This window comes from Phaethon lepturus, unplaced genomic scaffold (genome assembly GCF_000687285.1).
Source record: "Phaethon lepturus isolate BGI_N335 unplaced genomic scaffold, ASM68728v1 scaffold41805, whole genome shotgun sequence".
In the NCBI taxonomy this organism is placed as follows: Eukaryota; Metazoa; Chordata; class Aves; order Phaethontiformes; family Phaethontidae; genus Phaethon; species Phaethon lepturus.
In genome coordinates, this window is record NW_010543351.1 from 412 (window position 1) to 20,211 (window position 19,800).

The following is a 19,800-nucleotide window of genomic DNA, read 5'->3' on the forward strand; positions in this document are numbered from 1 at the left end:
CCCCCCCCGAAATGAAATGGAAATGGAGAGCACACAGGAGTTCCTGTGATAGTCCTAGGACCCCACATATATGTAGAAGTTGGCCTGTGCTGAGCTGCATGCAGGTTTGGGGCTCATTCATCTTAAAATTAAGTCCGTATTTTCTGGATCACAACACACATTTTGGAAGCTCCATCTTTAAGTGATGGAATTACCAGTCTCTTAAGGTTCCTCTCCAAAAGGATAAATTGGCATCTGAGAAGTTTTCACATGATTAGATAACTGAATCTTTACCAGGAAAGATGTTCCAGAATCATGCCGGAAAGATCTGTCCTTTCTTTCAGTTATACTTCTTCCCCTTTCCTATTTCTAAACATATCCAGGTTTTAGGAATATGTGCCAGATTTCAGTGATGGTGCACACTTCCCAGAAAGAGGAGGCAGCAAATGGTGATCTGAACTTGCTTTTTAATTTATAGTCTTAAATATATAGGCTGCATTTTCTCTGAGGGGAAGCAGCAGTGGTCTTTTTAATTAAAAAAAAAAAAAACAAACACCACAAGCAAACCCCCACCCCCCCCCCGATATTGTTAGAAGTTTTTAAAGCAACATAGAGGTTTTTAGCCAGCTTTAGTATTTGACATCTGAAAACATTACAGTACTGCAGCAAGCTACTTCCTGAACTGAAACATTACTGCAGCAAGCTACTACTTTAAACACAATGGTCAGTATTGCTGAAGGGCTTCATACATTCATCAACATAATTTTCACTGCCTCTAGAATTAACAAATAGCTTAGAGACTTAAAATTGAAGTTTTCTTCTAACTAGAAGAAAATATTTGAATGTCAAATTAAGGTAGACGTTACTGAAGAACCAGTCTCCATTTTATCACTTAAAAGTGTGTAGCTGGCATGAACTTTGGAAAAGTTGCATACTGGAGAGAGATGGCTTTTGTAAAACTTGATTTCCACAAGGAACTCACGGAAGTAGCAACTTCCATCTTGTGTCTTTATCTGAAATATCAAAAAAGATTATGATTTTGTGAAGTGATTTTTTTTTTCCCTTTACTAGTATAAATGCTTTGAACAGCGATCCTTGGTTGTACTTGGGTAAGATTGCTTTGAAAAGGAATAAATAATCTGAAGAAATAATGTATTAACATTTATTTGCCTATTTTCCAAACTGTTTCAGTTTGATTACTGTAGTTCCATTGTATTTTATTTGGCTAAATGATTAAGTGAAGAGTAGAGCATATACTTTGTGGTTTTTGAACGGGCCTGGGCCTGCAAAATCTTCGGGAATAACTATGCCTTGCCTCTAAAATTTCCCTTAATACAAGACTGCCATTGTGTATTACTCTGGTTGTACCTTACATGTAAGTTCCATCCACCCCATCTCCCACAGAGACCCAATGTAGTACACAAGGAGTTTAAAAGATCCTACTACTTCAGCTAGTCTACACTGACGTGTTTTAGCAAAATACTGTATTTCCTTTACCAGAAATGTAGATTCAAGTTTACATGTCCTCATTTATGTGGATTTTATTTGACAGTAAGCAAACTATTTTGTCATTACAAGTTGTGATGTTTTCCTAGATTTCACTTTATCTTTATAAAGAAGAGGCAGAAATGTTACTATCAATGTTAGTAGCTCGTTAACATAAAATTATAACTTTTTGATACTCTTTTTAATACACTGTATTTAGGCAGTTAAAACAGTGCGAAAACAGTTGCTGGAGAAAGCAATTGTTGAAGACATGCAGTTTATATAGCTTTCAGATAATGTTGCTTCCTCTCATTTTCTAGCTAGAAAGTCTTGTAAAGTACGTGCTTCTTCAGAAGGTAGCAACCATAATTGTATTTGTCTACTTCTAGGGGATTATTTTAATGTCCTTTCTAAGTTATTCTAAGCAGGCCAAAGAGGACTTCTTTTGGCTATTTGAGTTCTCCTTTAATGCAGTTAATTGGACAATCGATCAAATCCCAGGCTGGTTTTAGTTATTTTGAGCACAAATGAGTGTAAGATAAAAAGAATAAAAGTCTCTCACTGATACAATACACTGTTTTCAGGAATGGTTGATAGTAGATATTTGGGAAGAAAAAAAACAAACCAGGGCAAGTACATAGCAGTGGTCATGTAAAATATTCTTGCAGCCTTCCATGGTTTGCTGGTCATGGATACAAGTCCATCTTAAAATGACTTAAAAAGAGCTGGAGGATCTGTGTTCAGATCAGTTCAGCATATTCAGCCAGTGTCAGATATTAAAAACAGATGTCCTTTTAAACATCTGTTAATAAAACTCATTCAGGCTTTTTTGTTATTGTTGTTAAATCATTTAAGAAAGAGGTAAGATGTAAACCTCTACTTAGGTGTGATGTATTAGATCCAAACTTTGGAGTGCTTTGTCCATATGGCACAAAAATTACCTTCTTGTTATATGCTGACATGGATGCAGAGCTATCTATTGAAAACTATTTTTCTTGCTTGATCCGTGAATCATTTTAACTACATGCTTTTAATACTTCTTTACTCTTGGTTGTTTCTAAGGATATCTTAGACATAACCTTTGAAAAATATGTTTATATTTGATTTGTAGAGGGTTTTATTTGTATTTTTTTGTAACCATCAGGATAGCTCCTGCTTGGAGCTGAGAAATTATACTGAATATCTGGATTCTGTCATAAAAACGAACTTCTGAGGGAACTTGATATATTTTATAAGTCTATGAATGTTTATGGAGTTGTATGGCCCAGACTTTCTGTTCCAAGGTCAAGGTATGAGCTGCAAACAGACTTCATTAGATTGCTCTCGGTGTTGACGTGAAACTTTTTATTGTTTTTTTGTGATACTGCTTATACTGGGGAGGTAAGGTCTAGGAGAATCAATATGTTTCTGCTAAACTTGATGATGAAAGTGAGTTCTTGGATGAATTGTGTGCTTGTCAGAAGAAGGTGCATTACTTAAGTTGAAAAGAGTTAGCAAATAAACTGTATTTTAGGTAAGTGGTGATTTAGGAATGTAGAGAACAGATTGACAAGTTATAAGGTGTCTCAAGTGCTGATGTTCAAAGTAGGCTGTCCATAAATCCTCTGCAGCATCTGTCAGTGGTGTCATTGCAACCAAATGTGAGTGTGAAATGGATGTGGAACTGGCTGCAGGGAGGGTCATGATGATTGCCTCCTTCCAGCCTGGCATCCACAGCCAGGACTTCGGAGTAAGATTTCTGTATCTTTCATTTGTTTAAGATTCGCTGAGGTGTTTAATGTTTTACTAAGATCTTCTGACCAAACTGATAGCGGGCAGGCTGAGTCTCTTAGCTGATGATACAGTTTTCATTATTTTTAGTTCAATTAACTAAATAGATGGTGTGGTTATAAATAATTAGATTATTCTTTACTCAGTAAATGTAAGCAGAAGGTGTTCTTTTACATAGATAATGAAATTTAAGGTCTTTAAAGGGTAGCTCATATTAAATATTAACTTTATAACTGGTAGCTTTATACCACTGCAGTCTCTGGTATGGGTAAAAGTTGGGTAACTTCATTTGGGCACAGACTTCCTTGCTTATTTGTATTAAGCAAGACTGTTCATTGATTACAATCCCTAAGGACTGATTGTTTGATACTGCATTCTAGCAATCATCTTCCCAAAATGAGTAGCTATAAAAAGTCTGTAATGACACACAGCATTATGAGTGAGTGGAGGCTGGTCCAGGAGAGCAATAACATCTGAATTCCTTTATTTCAGTTGAGGCATTATGGTCCCCCCTGAGCATAAAAAACCAGGTGATCTCTGACAAACATATTGTCATAAGACTTTAAGCACTCCCTGAATTTGCAGGAAAGGAATTTGTCACAAGGTACAAGGAATAACTTTCCTTGAAGATTTGCAGCAGTCTGAGTAGATTTTGATGTGTAGATTATCATTGAGTATAACCTTCTTTATTAGATAATAGCAGTATTTGACATTGGATTAAATTGCAGAATTGTCATGCAAATAATACACATCTCGCTTAATTTAATAAAACCAGAAACAAAGGGCTTATTGGGTAGTAGGATCGGGGCTTAGGAGCACAACATTGGTGTTTGAAGGTCAAAGGCAGAGGGGCTTGTAAGAAAATAGGAGTCTTGAACATAAAAATCCCTTAATGTTACCTATCTTGTAGGTTTTTTCCTAACAAATAGCCCATTGAATTTATAGTAGAATAATATTTTGTCCTACTTTTGATTTGATGCAGTTCAAACAGTCTGTGCTCTACAGAGGGAACTAGAGAACATGGGACCTGGAAGTCTTTTGTCTTTATATGATGCATGCTAATTCTCACTTCCTTTGAGCAAATTTGTATCTCAGTTACTGTCAAGATCCATATATTCTGCTGGATCGGCTCAAGGGTTGGGGAAGTGTGACTCGGGGAACGTATTGGGCTGTGTGCCTTGGAGATCTGTGAGAGTGTCAACCTGAGCTTCCGCCTCCTTGGCTGCTATTTTAAGGGTTTATCAATTATGTAATGCTTGTATAGTTTAGTGAAGCATAATTATGTCTAAAGTGGTGTGGAATGTCAGCCTAGAAAACACCCAAGGGCAAAATTAGTAAGTGGATGTTGATAGCTTTTTGTTCTACCTTTCATTGGATGTGTAGTTCATTACATCACAAGTCAGCTGTCAGCACCCTGCTGAGTATTTCTTTGAGAGGGCTTGATTTACTGTTTCAGTAAACCAAATAACATTTTCAGTTCCTGTGGGACACACCATGGAAGCACCTTTGTGCTGTGAGAGAACATTTATATGCAAAATTGTATTCTAATGATTTTTGACAGGTAATGAAAACTGTGACATTGCTTACCGACTGGTTCTGTCCTGAAATTGTTTACAGAGGAGTTTGTGCCTTAGCATTCACACTTTGTGGTAGTCAGATGACTTTCTTTGACCTCTCTGTTTATTTGGTTTGAGGTTACCGTCCTCAGAAAGGAAGACTGACTTTTTTGGACTTTGCAGACTGTTGACATAAATGTGTATGCAGTAGCAATGTGGAAGAAGTTGTAGTTTGTTTCAGAACAGTAAACTGAGTTTTATTTCATAGATTTGTTTTGTTGTCTTTTACAGTGTAAAGGAAATGAAGATGGGGAGACAGTTGTTATTGAAAAAGACATTTTTATGGATAACTTTTTCCAACAGGTAAAGTTACAGTTTTCACCATGCATTAAAGACTTCGTTTTCTCTCTGTGCCTTTTCATTTCTGTAATCAGGTTTAATGTTTCATCCACGTACACCCTCCAGTATGCTTTGTAGTGGTATGCCAAATTGTGGTAGTTGGTAATGCTTTCGCTTGTTTCTTTCAGGGTATTTTCCGTCTTTACTGCAAAGAAGTGTTTTTAACTCCCTGTTGACAAGGAATTTGCATATAGAGTTTTAAAATATATTTTATTAAGAATAGTAACGCTTATGTTTTTGGCTATACAGAATATATTTGCTTCTAAGAATACCATTTTTTCTTTAAAAAAAAAAGTGCAAGCTGTTCAAATGTTTCACTTTTCTGCTGAGATTTCTGTCAGATATTTATAAAAGTTGCATTGAAGTACTTTACAGTATTTATTACCAAAGATTTTTTTTCTTTTTAAATCTTTGCCTGGAATTACTCTAATATTTCCATTACCATATTTCTCCTCCTTTAGGTTGAAGAACTTAGAAATAATATAGCAAAAATAGCACAAAATGTCGAAGAAGTGAAGAAGCAGCACAGCATTATCCTGTCAGCACCAAATCCTGAAGGAAGTGAGTATCACTTTTTTTAGATTGCCGAAATGTGTGGCTAGACACTCTGAAATAATTTTATTTGTTTTAGCTATTTATAGGAATAGAACTTCAGGTGTTAAGAATGCAAAGTGTAACACAATTTATTTAAATATTTCCCTATTTAATATTGAATTAATATTTTTACTTGCTTATTTTTATCTTTAAATCTTGTTTGAATAAATACAACAAATATTCTGAAAATGTATCATCCAAACCTTTGTTAGACCAAGGCTCAGTTTAATATGGTATCTTGAGACTGAGAATCTAGGGACTACTTGCATTTCTTTTAACTAGTGAAAATGTTGAAGTTGTCAACTGCAGCTCATACGGTAAAGCAATCATCTCCTCATGTTCTTCAGTAGGGGAAAGAGCCTGTCTAACAGCAACGCTACAGCCAGCTGCTTTAGTGGTAATACGAGTTCCATGCTGGAGCCCTGTTTTTAGAGGCTGTAGCCCCAAAGCTGGAAGTGAAGATGTGCTTTCTGAACAGAGAACTCAAAAGTTTAGGGAACTTATGCAGAAACATGGAACCTTCTCTGTTGTCAGCACTCCTTAGTTCAAGGCGTGCCTGGCTTTGTGGGCAGAGTTTAAAGAAAAGGGAAGAAAAGATGCTGAGATATTTCTGTGGAATGTTGCAACGCTAGCTTAACATTTATCTTGTTGATGAAAGCTGAACTTCAGATGTTAGTTTTTCTTTTCCCCTTATTTTCTTTGTTTATGGATGGGCGTATGTTTGTATTCTTACAAACGATTTTGCAGACTGCTTTTTGTCTTAACAATCATATGCAGTTAATGAATCTCAGGTTTAATAAGGGTTCATCTGATTGTTTAAAATCTGTGGTCTCAGCTCATTTATCAGCTTTTGTTTGTGCTAAAAATTGTGCTTGTTCATGCATCTGAACTGAGTAGGAACATGACACTGCTTGTAAGTTATGTATGCTTTTGTGAATCTAGTGTCTTAAGTAAACCCAATAACAGAGCTCTAGCTAAGTTCTTCATGAATACTCTGTATAGTATTCTTCTAAAATATAGGCCATGCATGGTACAGTTATGTTAATTGGGGTAAAAGCAATGAGTCCATGATAAACAACAGAACTAAAAAAATGCGCGAGAAATGTGTATTTTCACTTGATAGACTTCAGTGAAGTTTAATTTTGACCAGCAAATTAATATTACCCTGAAAGTGTTATGTTAAGAGAAAACATGGAATATTTTATCACCTGGTTTAGTTGGTGATTTGGCAATAACATTTCCCAAGTGTAAGGGCCTGTCATAAGAAGCAGGAACCTGATAGTATGCTGTTACAAAAATCATATTTAAAATACTTAGGAGTATATTAAACTTCTTCTCTGAATGGTTGTACTGAATACAATTATGAGATTGCCAGGAAGAGTTGTAATAGTTGCTGGCTTACTACTATCAGTCATTAGCAGTTTTTTTAAAAAAATTTTTTTTTTTAAAGGAACAAAGGAAGAACTTGAAGAATTAAATGAGGAAATAAAGAAGATCGCTAATAAAATCCGAGCCAGGTTAAAGGGTAAGTTGTGAGGAGAAATAAAACTACTGTCACTTGTAATGATTCAGGGTGGTAGCAGTGTTACAAACTTAATGCATTGCAGCTGAAATTCTAAACTTTAAAAGCTCTATTATGTATGCATAAATTGTATTGTACAGCTCTTTAAAAAAAAAAAAAAAAGAGCAAGAACCACCTCCCTGCCAATTAGTGTACAGCCCATGCCAGTACCGTCAGTAATGGTATCGTCCTCTACTTTACTCCTCCTTGGTAAGCTTCACCACTGATAAATACCAGGTCTCAGCACTGCCTAGTTTGCAGAACAGGACAAAGAGCTTGCTTGCTTTCAGAAATAATCTAGAAAATTACAAAGCAAAGTAATTCTTCTCTGTAGAAATGTATTCTGCAACTGTAATGCTATTTTTTTGGTGATGATGTTTTGGGAGAAGATTAACTGCCAAAAGACAGTCTCCATGGCATAAATATCTACATAGGGAATTGTTCTAGAGCACCTATTGTATTTAAGTTTAGACTAGCTAATTTTGCTCTGATTTTACCCTGTGAGTATGTCTTAATTGTTTAGCGTAGGTTTTTAAATACATTCAGTGCTTTTATGTTACTATATTAAAATTATTATATGCTTTTGTCCTTCCATAAAAACTAGTGTGTGATGTTTATTGTTTAAACTGTAAAAGCAGCCCGTTTTGTTACAGCTTTTGAAATTTTTCTGGAGCAATAGACAATAGTGTGACTCTGAGTATTGAAGTAGTTGCTGTGTTTTAAGATCTGTTCCAATTACCAAAATTATTTAAAATTTTTATGTTTACATACATATATATATATTGCTGCCACCCCCGTTCCCCTCCCTTTGCAATGATAAATATGTCTATGGGGGCCTTGTACATGAAAAAAGTAATAATTAATAGTATTTACAAAGTAACTGAGCTACACTAATAAATAATTATACTGAATGTTGACTCTCAATATTGTTGTATTGTTCCTAGCTATTGAACAAAGCTTTGATCAGGGTGAAAATGCTAATCGGACATCAGTGGACCTCAGGATAAGAAAAACACAGGTATGATCATATAGTAAGTTCAATGAAAATAAAAGGATGCTAGTAAATCAGAGAAGAGTTTCACTTTTCTGAAATAGTTTCAGAACTTCATGCTCTATTTTGTTGGAATGTAAATACCACTTTCAGTTGTCGTGCAATAGTATTTGCTATATAAAAAAAAAAATAAACGTGTTTGTTCCACGTTTTTAAATCCTCAAAAAACAGCACTCTGTATTAGCTCACAAGTTTGTGGAAGTCATGACGGAATACAACGAGACCCAAACTCTTTTTCGAGAACGCAGCAAAGGTCGGATACAGAGACAATTAGAGATAAGTAAGTGACCTGAATACACTTTTTTAAACAGATTAATTGTATTGTTTGTTAGTATGTCCCTTGTTGCTTATTACTTAAAGATGGTACAAAGTCTCAGGTATCTTGGACATCTTATCGAAGCATGTGAGGGAAAAGAAACGATATCTCGCTTGGAATAAACTCTGATACTACTTGTCAGAACAGCTGTAATGAAAATAGAGAAAACTCACTAAATTGTTTCTTTTAGGTTGAAAATTATTAAAGAAAATGCCTTTTTCCTTGTTTCATGTATTTCCAGTGTTGCAGCTTCAAATGAAATGTTAAGCTGCATTCTGAATATAGCAATTGTTAGGAAAAGCCATTCCAAAATTAAGATGCTAACCAGCACAGCATCTTTTTTAATGCTATGCCATTTTTACCAACAAGAATATTTGTTAAGTTCAACTGACATAAAATCAGTGCTGCTGTTAGATGTACTCTCATCATTTGTTGACTGATTCACATTTGACTGATTTCATCATTGATTATTACAAGGAGTATTCAGAACTACAGCATCTAGCTTGGAAGGAATGTACCTAAAATTAGCCTGTTTTAATATCTCCTGTAAAAGTAAATGCCTATATTGCTGAAATAGGAAATGCAAATAGAAAAATTGGCAAATTATGAGACTTCGCTTTTCACGTGCTTCTCAAATTTGTCATTAGCCTCTCATGCTAATGGTTCAATTCAGCATTTCAGTGAACTTTATCAGGCAAGTTAAATTCTTCTTTAGTTGTATGTTTGAGGGGAGGGACGCTAACACCCCAGGACATGGTTCTTTTAAGTTAATGTTGTTACGAACCAATTAGAGCCTTCAGCCTTTCCTCCGCACTTAACATTTTAAAGCAGGTTTTGCGGCATTCTTGGGTGTTAAGATCAGAAAGTAATATTCAAAATGTAACTTTCATCTGATAGGACAGAATTATATAAGTTACTATAGATATTAAATTTATTTTACATGGGAAGAACAGGAATTTGATATGTAATTTTTAAAACTGTACAATGCAAATCGCTTGAATATGTTGTGTAATTCATAACAGTTGCATTTGTCATACCGTGTGATCAATAGGATTCAGTTTGTTTAAACGTGCAATAATAAACTACATAAATTGTTAGATGTGTTATGAAAAGTGGAACTGGAGGTACTTTATGGGGAATCATCTTTTCTATGTGGATTATGAATGTAATCCTGTGTTTGTAAAATCAAATCAATGTGAAGATTTTATTGCCCACACAGTGGTGAGGCAATAAAAATTAGGTGCTAATGTGACATGATAGAATACGTAAATGTTGAATGTTACGTAAATACCCTGTATCTCAATTTCTTCCTTCTGAAGAACACTCCACTTGACAAGGTTCATATGTACATATGTACATTTCTGATCCAACTTCAATTTGACACCACCGCCCCCCCAGGAATTCTCCATCGTAGCTTTGAATTTACTTTTGTTTTCCAACTATTACTTGCTATTTTCTGTTTTTTTTCATATGCAAAATGGCTCTTGATAATGGCTGAACACTGCATTGGTTTATCATGAGAAATGCTCAATACAATAATTTTCTTCGAGTTGTCACCCTTCTGGTATGGTAAAATTTTATGTTCCATAATGAATAAGTGATATTATGTGAAGCACTGTTGTTTTTATCCTAGCTGGAAAGACCACCACTGATGAGGAACTGGAAGAAATGTTAGAGAGTGGTAATCCTTCAATTTTCACTTCTGATGTATGTATTTCTGGTCCAGTTATGTCTCTCTCCCATTCTGCTGCCTCTGCTATTTATAACTATGTCAGCACATACTTACTTATGTCCATATCTTTTTTTCATTCTCCTGAAGATTATATCAGACTCTCAAATAACTAGGCAAGCTCTGAATGAAATTGAGTCACGTCACAAGGATATTATGAAACTCGAATCTAGCATACGGGAACTACATGAAATGTTTATGGACATGGCAATGTTTGTCGAGACTCAGGTAAATAAGCCAATTCAAACGCTATACGTAAGTGGGATTTTTTCCCCCAGTCTTCCTCTTTGAAATACGCAGAAACAATTGCTTATATTCAGATAATACAGACTTAGAGTGGTTTTTAACTGTCATTAGAATGTGTGAAAGTTAAAACACTAAAGGGTTTTTGTTTTGTTTTAGAAAAACGTACAAGCTAGATGCAGTCCTAGTATAAGCTATGAATAACTAAGTATAGACTTTCCAGTTTGATGTACTTAATGTTTTCTTGAACATGCTTATATTGCAATATACTTGAAAATTTTGTGCATATTTAAGTAAGAACAACTCTGTCCTAGAATCTTTGCTAATATCTTGGGAATTTAGTGTTCTCACAGACATGGTCAAGGACTACTGTGGTAGAATAAAATGTGCCTTAGCAAGGACGTAATGCAACTTGCATATAATACAAAGGTATGAATACTGTTATAACTAGCATGGATGTAAAGGAATTGACAAGTCATTCAAGTAGTCTCTTATATTCCTAAGCTTTGTTTTGACATGTACATACATTTGTTCTATTTGTAGTCTTTACATACCAATTATCTAAAAAAGTTTTTTTAACTACTGTTCTTAAAATTCTTTGACTTATGCAGGAAAGCGAAAAGAATAATGTTCAGCAGAGAGGCTTTCCTGAAAAGGGCTTTTTTTTTTGTTGGTTTTTTGATTGGGTTTTGTTCTACAAGTCGTGTGTTGCTTTGATATGAAATATATAGCCAAGGCAAATTGGTAGCAGTTTTCTTTTGAATTGGAGATGAACAAAAGTTACTTGTGCATCATTCTTTAATGCTTTGCTGTTTACTGCTGCTGATTATTTCTTCTGACGGACAGAAACACAGGTAATAAGACTTAACTGTAATTTTTCACCAATCCTCCATTTCATTACCAAATTTCATTCTTCATGATTAATTTGAAGTTCTTATGTATTGACATTCTAAACCCTCAATTCTGAGGAACTTTTGAAGTTGCTATTATATGTGTGCGTTTTCTTAGATAAATAACTGTTGAACCGTGTGTCAGAATAGTCAATACCCTTTCCCGCTTCCAGGCACATCAGGGATTTCTGATCTCTTTAGTATGTCATTTGCAGTTTTGCTTGTTAAAACATACTTCACATTCAAAGGTATGTTTTCAGGTGTTCAGTATTTGTTCCTGCAAAAGGGAGAAATATGCCTGCCCTGCCTGTGACTGTTCCTTGTTTGGTTAGAACTTTGAGCCCTTGCTTCTCATTCCCTTTATCCTTTACACCTCAAAGCAGAAAATATATCAGTCACTAATATGCACATTATACACTTGTTTGAAATAATTGTTCATGTTCTATAGTCTTTCTTCTCCTAGGTTCAGGAAAGAAGGATACATGGATTTCAGTAATAAAATTTTTTCTTCAAAATTTTCATTTTAAGGGTGAAATGATCAACAACATAGAAAAGAATGTGATGAATGCATCAGATTACGTGGAACATGCAAAAGAAGAAACAAAAAAGGCAGTTAAATATCAAAGTAAAGCACGAAGGGTATGCTATCTATCTATAATTGTGCTAGTCAGTATGTTAATTTAGTACAGTATGAGGCAACCTCCAGTCTTAGTTGATTTTTTTGTTCTTGTTGTACTCAGTCCTTCAAGGTAGAACAAATATATACATTTTACTTTTTTGTAGTTGTGATATTTTAAAATAAATTAGAACACATTGTTAGAAATTACTGTATGATAGAGGAAGATTTACCAAAGGATTTTATGAACAAACCATAATCTGGAAGAAATCAAAACATTTCCTCTGTGAATTTTTTTTATAGTTTATATTAAAAATTAATATTACCAGTCAAGGATAGAAACTTCATGTACTACAAAAATGGGTAAGCAATTCATGCACAGCTAAGGCTATGTTCACAATTTTCCACTTAAGTTGTCATTACAGAGTATAAAAACCCCAAAAGAAGAACTAAGATACTATGCTTGTAGATAAAAGAGCCTGTGGATTTATCAACTATCATGATACCTTAAATTATTCAGACTCTAAATAAGCGTAAAGGTTTTTGGATCTTTATCACTGGTAAACTTACCTGGACTTACAGCTATAAAATTACCGTGTTAGCAGGAAAAATAAAATTACTGGTTTTGCTGTAGCAGGCTTACTTTAAAAAAAAAAAAAAAAAAACAACAACAACAAAAAAAACCACACACACACAAAAAACCCCTCCATCTGTAATTATTTTTCTTACAGATAACTACTTTTGTGTTCTTGTTCTTGCTAGATTAGGGGGACCTTCCCTCTGGAAGGGGTGTGACCTTAAACCATGACACTCAATTTTGTGGATGAGTTGGGTTCAAAGTAATATTCAGGCATTTTCCATTGGCATGGAAACTTGTTTTGTGTTTAAGTTTCGTTCTTCCCATCAGAAAGCTAAATAATATATTCTGAAATCAAACTAAGTAATTTATTTTTGTATTCTGTAACTATATGACTGCAGAGTGAATGAACTGTTCCTCTGACGTTTTATTTTCCCCTTTTGAGATGCTGTGCAATTTTGTGAGGCTTTTTATGGTGAGTTGGGTTTGAGGGAATAATATATCTTTATAGAGATAGATGTCTACATATAATCAACATACCTGTTATATTTTTTTAAATTATTTAAGAAGTGTCAAAAGAGCCCACTTAATGCATTTATAAATGGTGGTTTTCTCATCTTTGATAAATATGTAGGTATTAATCATACTAGCTTACCTGTAAACACTGTTTAAAAATGCTTATTCTTATGCATGAAAGAGTATACAGATAAATTTATCTCAATTTGAGAATACTGCAGGCTTTAATAAAAATACCTGGATCTAAAAACTGAAAATAAATGCAAATCTTAATGTGCTTAATAGTAAAATAATACTACCTTGTTTTTTTGACAGAAAATGTGGATAATTATCATTGTGTCATTGGTGTTGATTGCCGTAATCGGTCTAATTATTGGTTTGTCTGTTGGTGTTCGGTGATGCTTGGATAACCTCAGCATGCATGACTTCCTGCCAGTGTGGCAGTAAGTAACTAATCAACTAATTTTGCTCCTGTTTTGCTCTGGTAACTTGTATTGTTCTACTAACCTTTAATACCTGTACAGTTAGCGTTGGGGGGGTAGGCTTGAGATGCACGGGAGGATCTTCTCTACCTCTGCCTACTGTACAAGTGCTATGCATGTGAATGCTGAAAACTGACATCTAGTGGTAAGCTGCTAAATTTACAGAACACAATCACTACATAAAGCTCATAAACGCAGAAGGAAATGAGACCAAAAAGTCCAGTTAGTGTTTCTCAGTCCTTGGAATTTTTTTAATACCGAAAGTTCACATCAGCAAACAATTTGCACTCAGATATGGAATACTAGTTACACTTGGAACTTTATCGAATGGCATTTTCTGCGGTTTTAAGTAGGGCTTTCATAAAAGTAGATGTCTGCAACCATGAAGTTAGCTATTATGCCTTGCAGAACATCCTAAAATGTCTGTCTTGGAAGCTGTTTATTAATAGTAGACTAAATGAAACAGTGGGAGATAACAATGTATTTGTAAAAGGAAGTCTGCAAAGATTCTGGGATTTTAGGACATAAATTTGAGAATTCTTTCAATCTTCAGACTTCTGCTGTACTAATTACCATTTCTTGTCGCAGTAACACCTAGCCAGGCTAAGTAGGAAATAGCAGTTAACTCTTCTGAGTCCAATAGAAACTCAACTTTTTACATGTAGTATCCTCAAACTATATGTGAAGGGCTGTGAGTGGGATGTCACCTCAGGCAGCTAATCGGGAATTGTGGTTTCTGCACTAACACTCTTTTAAAATCGAAGTTTTTAGTTTTGATGTTAGTTTGTTCTCAGCTTTGGTTTATGGGCAGATACAGGAACTGCTCTGTCATTGTTTATAGTCAGAAATACCTGTCCTAATGTTAGACTTTGCGTCTACATAAAATCCTTTTTTTGAACCTTGCAGCTCTTCTGAGCTATTACCTACATAATGTTTTTACTGAGGTTTTATTGAATTCCACTAAGTGTGCAACTGCAAAGGTTTGAGCGGGCTACAAATATTTATCTAAGGAGGGTGGCAGTAAGCAATGTTACTGTACTTAGACTTGACCTTGATAAGTAAATGTTCACTATTCATTGTTTCTGTATGTAATAATACTTACAGAAGTTGAGTATGAGTAGTAACAATTATTCTGTGAAGAAAAATATAGAAGTGTTGAAGATAGCTCTATCTTGTAACTATGGTTACATGTATGTTAGAAAAGAAAGACTAACCAACGAGAAATTGTAACAGTAAGTATTCTTTCAAAAGAAAACACACAGATTAGATATCAGCAGTATTAATTTTATGTGGCTATGCACGTATGTAAACAGTTCTGTATCTGACAAGGTATTTCAATATCAACTTTTCTCTCTTTTTTGCAGAAATTGATGTTCATAATTATATGTGTAACTGTATTGCTTCTGATACTTGGAATTATCCTAGCAACAACACTATCATAGCAAGCACATTACAAGAGTTATGAACCTTCAGAAACTCCAAGCTACATCTTCAGTAAAACCAAACCTTTTTTAATAAATGATGCCTTATACTGTTCCATGATGATGACCTATCGCTAGTGGTTAAAAATGAGAACAAAATCACTCTTAATGTTTACTTATAAGTGAAGATCAGAATGTATGAGGATATGTATGGATTTTTGCCATAAACTATACAATTGGAAGACTGAAACTTGGTCTTGTTTGTTTTGAACTGAAGTAACTTAGGATTTTTTTCATATCTCAGTGTTACAGACAGTTTAAATAGGGAGTTGAGAGACTATTGAGTTTTGACTGTTTGGCTTTTTTTTCCCGATTGCTAATATAATTCTCATCATGAATTTTAGTACCTTACCAGTGCTGCTGCTGTTAGCACTCTCGTGAACAGTTTTATGAGATGTAGCATTGTCTTTTAAGTGTATTAATTATTTAGTCACCTTAACTTGTATAAGCTTTCTACATAAAAATTTTTCCTCCAACAAGTGCTAAAATGTTTTAGCCTGAAAAGACTACTTATTTAACTGTCTGCCTATTGCATTACACTTGAGAAGGAAAAAAAAAAAATGCAACTTTTTTACACTTTCCAGGTGTGGGGTGGGTTTTTTTTTTCTTTCAATGTGACTAAGGTTAATTGCTTTAAATATTTCCTTGCCTTTATAGTAAAAAGGTAGTTGCAACATTTCTGGTAAAAGAATGCAGTAATGAAGCACACTGAATTTGAGCAGATAATTTTACAATTCCTCTGCAAAGGAAACTGGTGGATCAGTTTAGCCTTCTTGTTCATATGAATATGACAGAAATCACGCTCTTCTCTATAAAGCCAAGTCAAGATTTCTTACTCAGAAGTGTGCTAATGTTGATATGTGAATATAGCACATAGGGATAAACTCACTCAGAAAAGTCTGAAACATAATAAAAACTAAGACACTGATTTGTTAGGAAATTGATGTGTTATATAACATATATGAAGTGTTTTAGTATATACATATCTATTGTAATGCTAGCTTGCAAGACTTGAAAGCCTTCAAATGTAACCAAATAACTGCATTTAATGTTACAGGTTATTTTTGTATTTTTGTGTAAAATATTTGTAACTTGAATTTTTGACTTCTCATTGTTTAAGGATATCCATGTAGATATGTAGATATATTTACACTGTAAGAGAATTAGAGGAAAGTATAATGTGTGCCTTTTTAAACACAGTCTAAAACTATACTTGTCAATGTTTCCGAATATTCAACTATAATGTTAACTGCAATAACCCAGTCCTAAAAGGTCACAGTCGGTAAACTTACGTTTTATTGAAAGTGTCTGAGATCCAAGTTACTCAGTAAACTATAATTCAGTCTGTTGACTTAACAAAATTCAGCAAAGTTTACAATTTATATTGTATGTATGAATGTTCTTGCTTTGCTGTCCAAACATACTGTGAATGTGCTGGAGCTATTCAGATGTCAAACATATTTAAAAAAGAAAAAAAAACCTATTATTGGTCTTTTTGCAAGTCAGCCATAAGGAAGTTGCTTGAAAAATTTCAGCTTCATTAATGAACAAATTTCTTTACCTCTAAGTCCAGAACACTCACTGATGTTTGTTTTGAGGAAGTTTACATGCAAAGTAAGGAAAAATTGGTTGGCTTAGTATTCGTTCTAGGTAAAATGTATTTTTATTCTATAGTTTTCTAGATTTTTATCAGTAAATATTATTTATACAGATACAGAAATTAGATTGGGGGGAAAAAACAGTTCTGCTGTTTAACAGCTGGTTACCTAAAATGAACCCCACAACCCCATCATGTTGAGTATTTTTTTTATTCGTAATGCAATATTTTGCCCATCAAGACCAGAAATTTGAATAGGCCACTCCATACTTATTACTTGTTATATAGCTGCCTCAATGAGTTTGTTTTTAAACAAAACAAAACTTGTTTTTCATATGAACCTCTTTGTTCTGTTAATATTGGAGGGGAGTAAATCTCTAACCTATGCACTAATAAATTTATCTAAGCAAGTATGTTGTGGCTATTTTTATATTCATGATGTTATTGCGATCTTGTGAATATTTCCAGTAAGTGTTTGAATAATGCTGGTATGCTTTCGCAAGGATGTATGTCAAACAACCAGTACTTTGGTCTTAGGGTTTTAATAGTGTATTTCCTGAAACCTTTTACCAAAAAAGGTGTAGAGATGATCAAAGTAGGTGTAGAGATAATTATGAAGGCATTGATAGGATTTATTAATTTAAACTAGCCCATGGAATTTTGCTTTAATATTAAACTTGAAAAACTTGTTAATCGTTTTTTTGAATAAAGGTATTCATGTATACTCAAAAATTCCTCATAAAAGTGCATCTTTCACAATGCAGAATTCAAATAACTTCCTCTTACCTGCCTACCCCAGAGTTGGAAACTCTGGAATAGATTCAGGGTTCTGATGTACAGGTGGTAACCGGAGTCGTTCTGCCTGTGCTGATGCTTAAACATAGTTCAGGTTGCCACTCTGACAGCTCTCTGCTGGCGCGGCATTGAGAGGTGTTGCCCAAGTGGTGATGCTGTACCTGTCTTCTCTTGGTGGCCTCGCTCCTTTTGGCCGCTGACAGCAGTTTTATTTGTGTGCATTTGAGTCAGTGCTATCTTTGTGCAAAAATAAATTGTCATTACAACTTTTGTAACATTCTTAACACTGATGAGGATATGCATGCAGAGCTACTACCAAAGCACTGAGAAGTTGGGAATTGGCCGACTTCTCACTAATATAATTGAGCAGTCGTGCTTAGTGAGATATGCCTTTGTGGTATTGCGAAAACGGGATTGGAGTGGGAATGTTGAACTTGGCAATTAATAAGGCAAACTCGACTGTAAAGGCAAACCAAGACAGTAGGATCTTAGAATAGGGAACATGTTAAATGGCTGTTGTTACGAAGATCGGTACAACCAAGATGGTCGGGTTACGCCTAAGTGTGGGTATCTCTGCTGCTTCTCACAGTGGTGCCGTACTACCTGTGGAGAAAGCACCAAATCTGAACTTAAATGAATTCAATAGCATTAACTAAAGCGGTTTCAAAAATTAATCTGTCTTTAATGTGCTTCTCTTTGTTCTGTAGTTTAAAACACAGAGCAGACATTTCTGGGCAATGCAATATTTGTTTAGCATAGCACTATGAGAGTTTTGATGAATACAAGCCAAGTGAATAAAAATTGGAAGACATAGGGAAACTAGGGAACTTCTGCCTGCGAGGAAGTGTGATTTTCTGTCTAAAAATTGTATTTAAAAACCCCCTCACCCTTTTGGACAGTTGTGCTTATTGTAGCTTTGAGAGAACAGCTTGGATGTGCATCTCGGTGGTTTTTTGTTTTTTTTTTTTTTCAGGGGGTGGTAGTTTCAAGACTTATGTTACTCAATGTTAAATTTGACTTGATGCGTTCATGTGGCTTGTATGCAACTTCTGAAAATACCCGTGGCATTCTTCCTCGTGCCGCAGTCAGTGGGGCAGCCTCTGCACCTGTGAATCGGCTCAGTCTCTTCTGCCACGTACAGTAGTTGGCCGCCAGTTACGGCGTGCCACTTGCAGCAGAGGTTAGCTACCTCTGTCGAATGTGCAAAGTCCTTCTACCAGTAGTAGAAGGACTTGCAAATGAGCGTTTTGGAATAAAAAAAGCATTTTATAAGCACTTGTAACTAGGTTCTGAAGAAGAAAAGTCCTTCTGGGATACAGGTTTTCACAAAGGGATATATATATAGAAATGGTAAGTAATTACAAAATTACGGTGTGTGTTTGTAAAGAATGCTTTTAGTGGCTGCTTTTGAATCCATTTTACTGCAGAGGGGGTAAAGAAGGATTTTTATGTTCAAGAGAAAGTAGTTCTTAGCAAATGGCTAAGTTGTAATACAAATAGCTAATAATACATAGCAGACTGCGTGTGTTGGGAAGAAAATGGATTATTTTGCATACAAAATCATGTTTCCTTTAGCTGTACTTCAGGGAGAGCATGAGACTATTGGGTCAGCCCATGCCAGGTACTGTCAATTGGAAGTAAACTGAGCTGGACAACATTAAAGTAACACTGAGTACAACTCTGTTTAGAGAATAGTCCTTTCATGTAATCTTGTAGAAAATGGAGAGGCAACTTCAATACATATTTGACGAAGTTATTTGGTGGTGTTGCATGGAACTGTTAACTTTCTGTAGTTACAAAGGTTTTACTTTGAGTCTGCTATTACATAATCTCTAATGATTTTGTCATTGGGTAAGTTAATTTCTGAAATGGGATGTGGATGCTTGCAGATGAGAAGGCATACAAGCATTAATGTGTCTGTAATAATATTGGTAGCTTGTTGTAAAGAAATCTTTACGTTTCCTCCTTTTCTGTATTGTGACATGAGCCTATGGTAAACAGCTATACATCATCTAATCAGAGAACTACTTGGGTTGGGAGCGATCTTTGCAGGTCATCTAGTGCAACCTCCGGCTCAAAGCAGTGTCATTGGTGAGATCAGACCAGATTCTCATACTGTTCTACATCATGGAATGAAACACCTTTGATTTTGATTAATGGAGT

The 19,800-nt window shown here is 34.9% G+C and overlaps 1 protein-coding gene across 2 annotated transcripts; it reads left to right on the top strand.

Annotated features, from left to right (window-relative positions):
• The first annotated feature begins 5,084 nt into the window (after positions 1-5,084).
• STX2 (syntaxin 2) lies at positions 5,085-15,618 on the top strand. 2 transcript variants are annotated; one of them, XM_010288325.1, is made up of 10 exons: positions 5,086-5,153; positions 5,651-5,750; positions 7,234-7,308; positions 8,289-8,362; positions 8,567-8,675; positions 10,345-10,418; positions 10,531-10,668; positions 12,102-12,212; positions 13,598-13,725; positions 15,129-15,420. In XM_010288325.1, the coding sequence occupies exons 1-9, from the start codon at positions 5,133-5,135 to the stop codon at positions 13,679-13,681; spliced, it is 786 nt and encodes a 261-aa protein (XP_010286627.1). In that variant the 5' UTR covers positions 5,086-5,132; the 3' UTR covers positions 13,682-13,725; positions 15,129-15,420. The 2 variants fall into 2 exon arrangements, with proteins under 2 accessions (XP_010286628.1, XP_010286627.1); XM_010288326.1 differs by lacking the exon at positions 13,598-13,725 and having other exon boundaries at positions 5,085-5,153; positions 15,129-15,618.
• The last annotated feature ends 4,182 nt before the right edge of the window (positions 15,619-19,800 follow it).

Bases quoted from the DNA above. Each gene is read 5' to 3' on its own strand.
- STX2 (XM_010288325.1), top strand. From the start codon at position 5,133: ATGGATAACTTTTTCCAACAG. The intron at 10,419-10,530 runs GTATGTATTTCT...ATTCTCCTGAAG, and splicing joins CTTCAATTTTCACTTCTGAT to ATTATATCAGACTCTCAAAT. The intron at 10,669-12,101 runs GTAAATAAGCCA...TTTCATTTTAAG, and splicing joins CAATGTTTGTCGAGACTCAG to GGTGAAATGATCAACAACAT.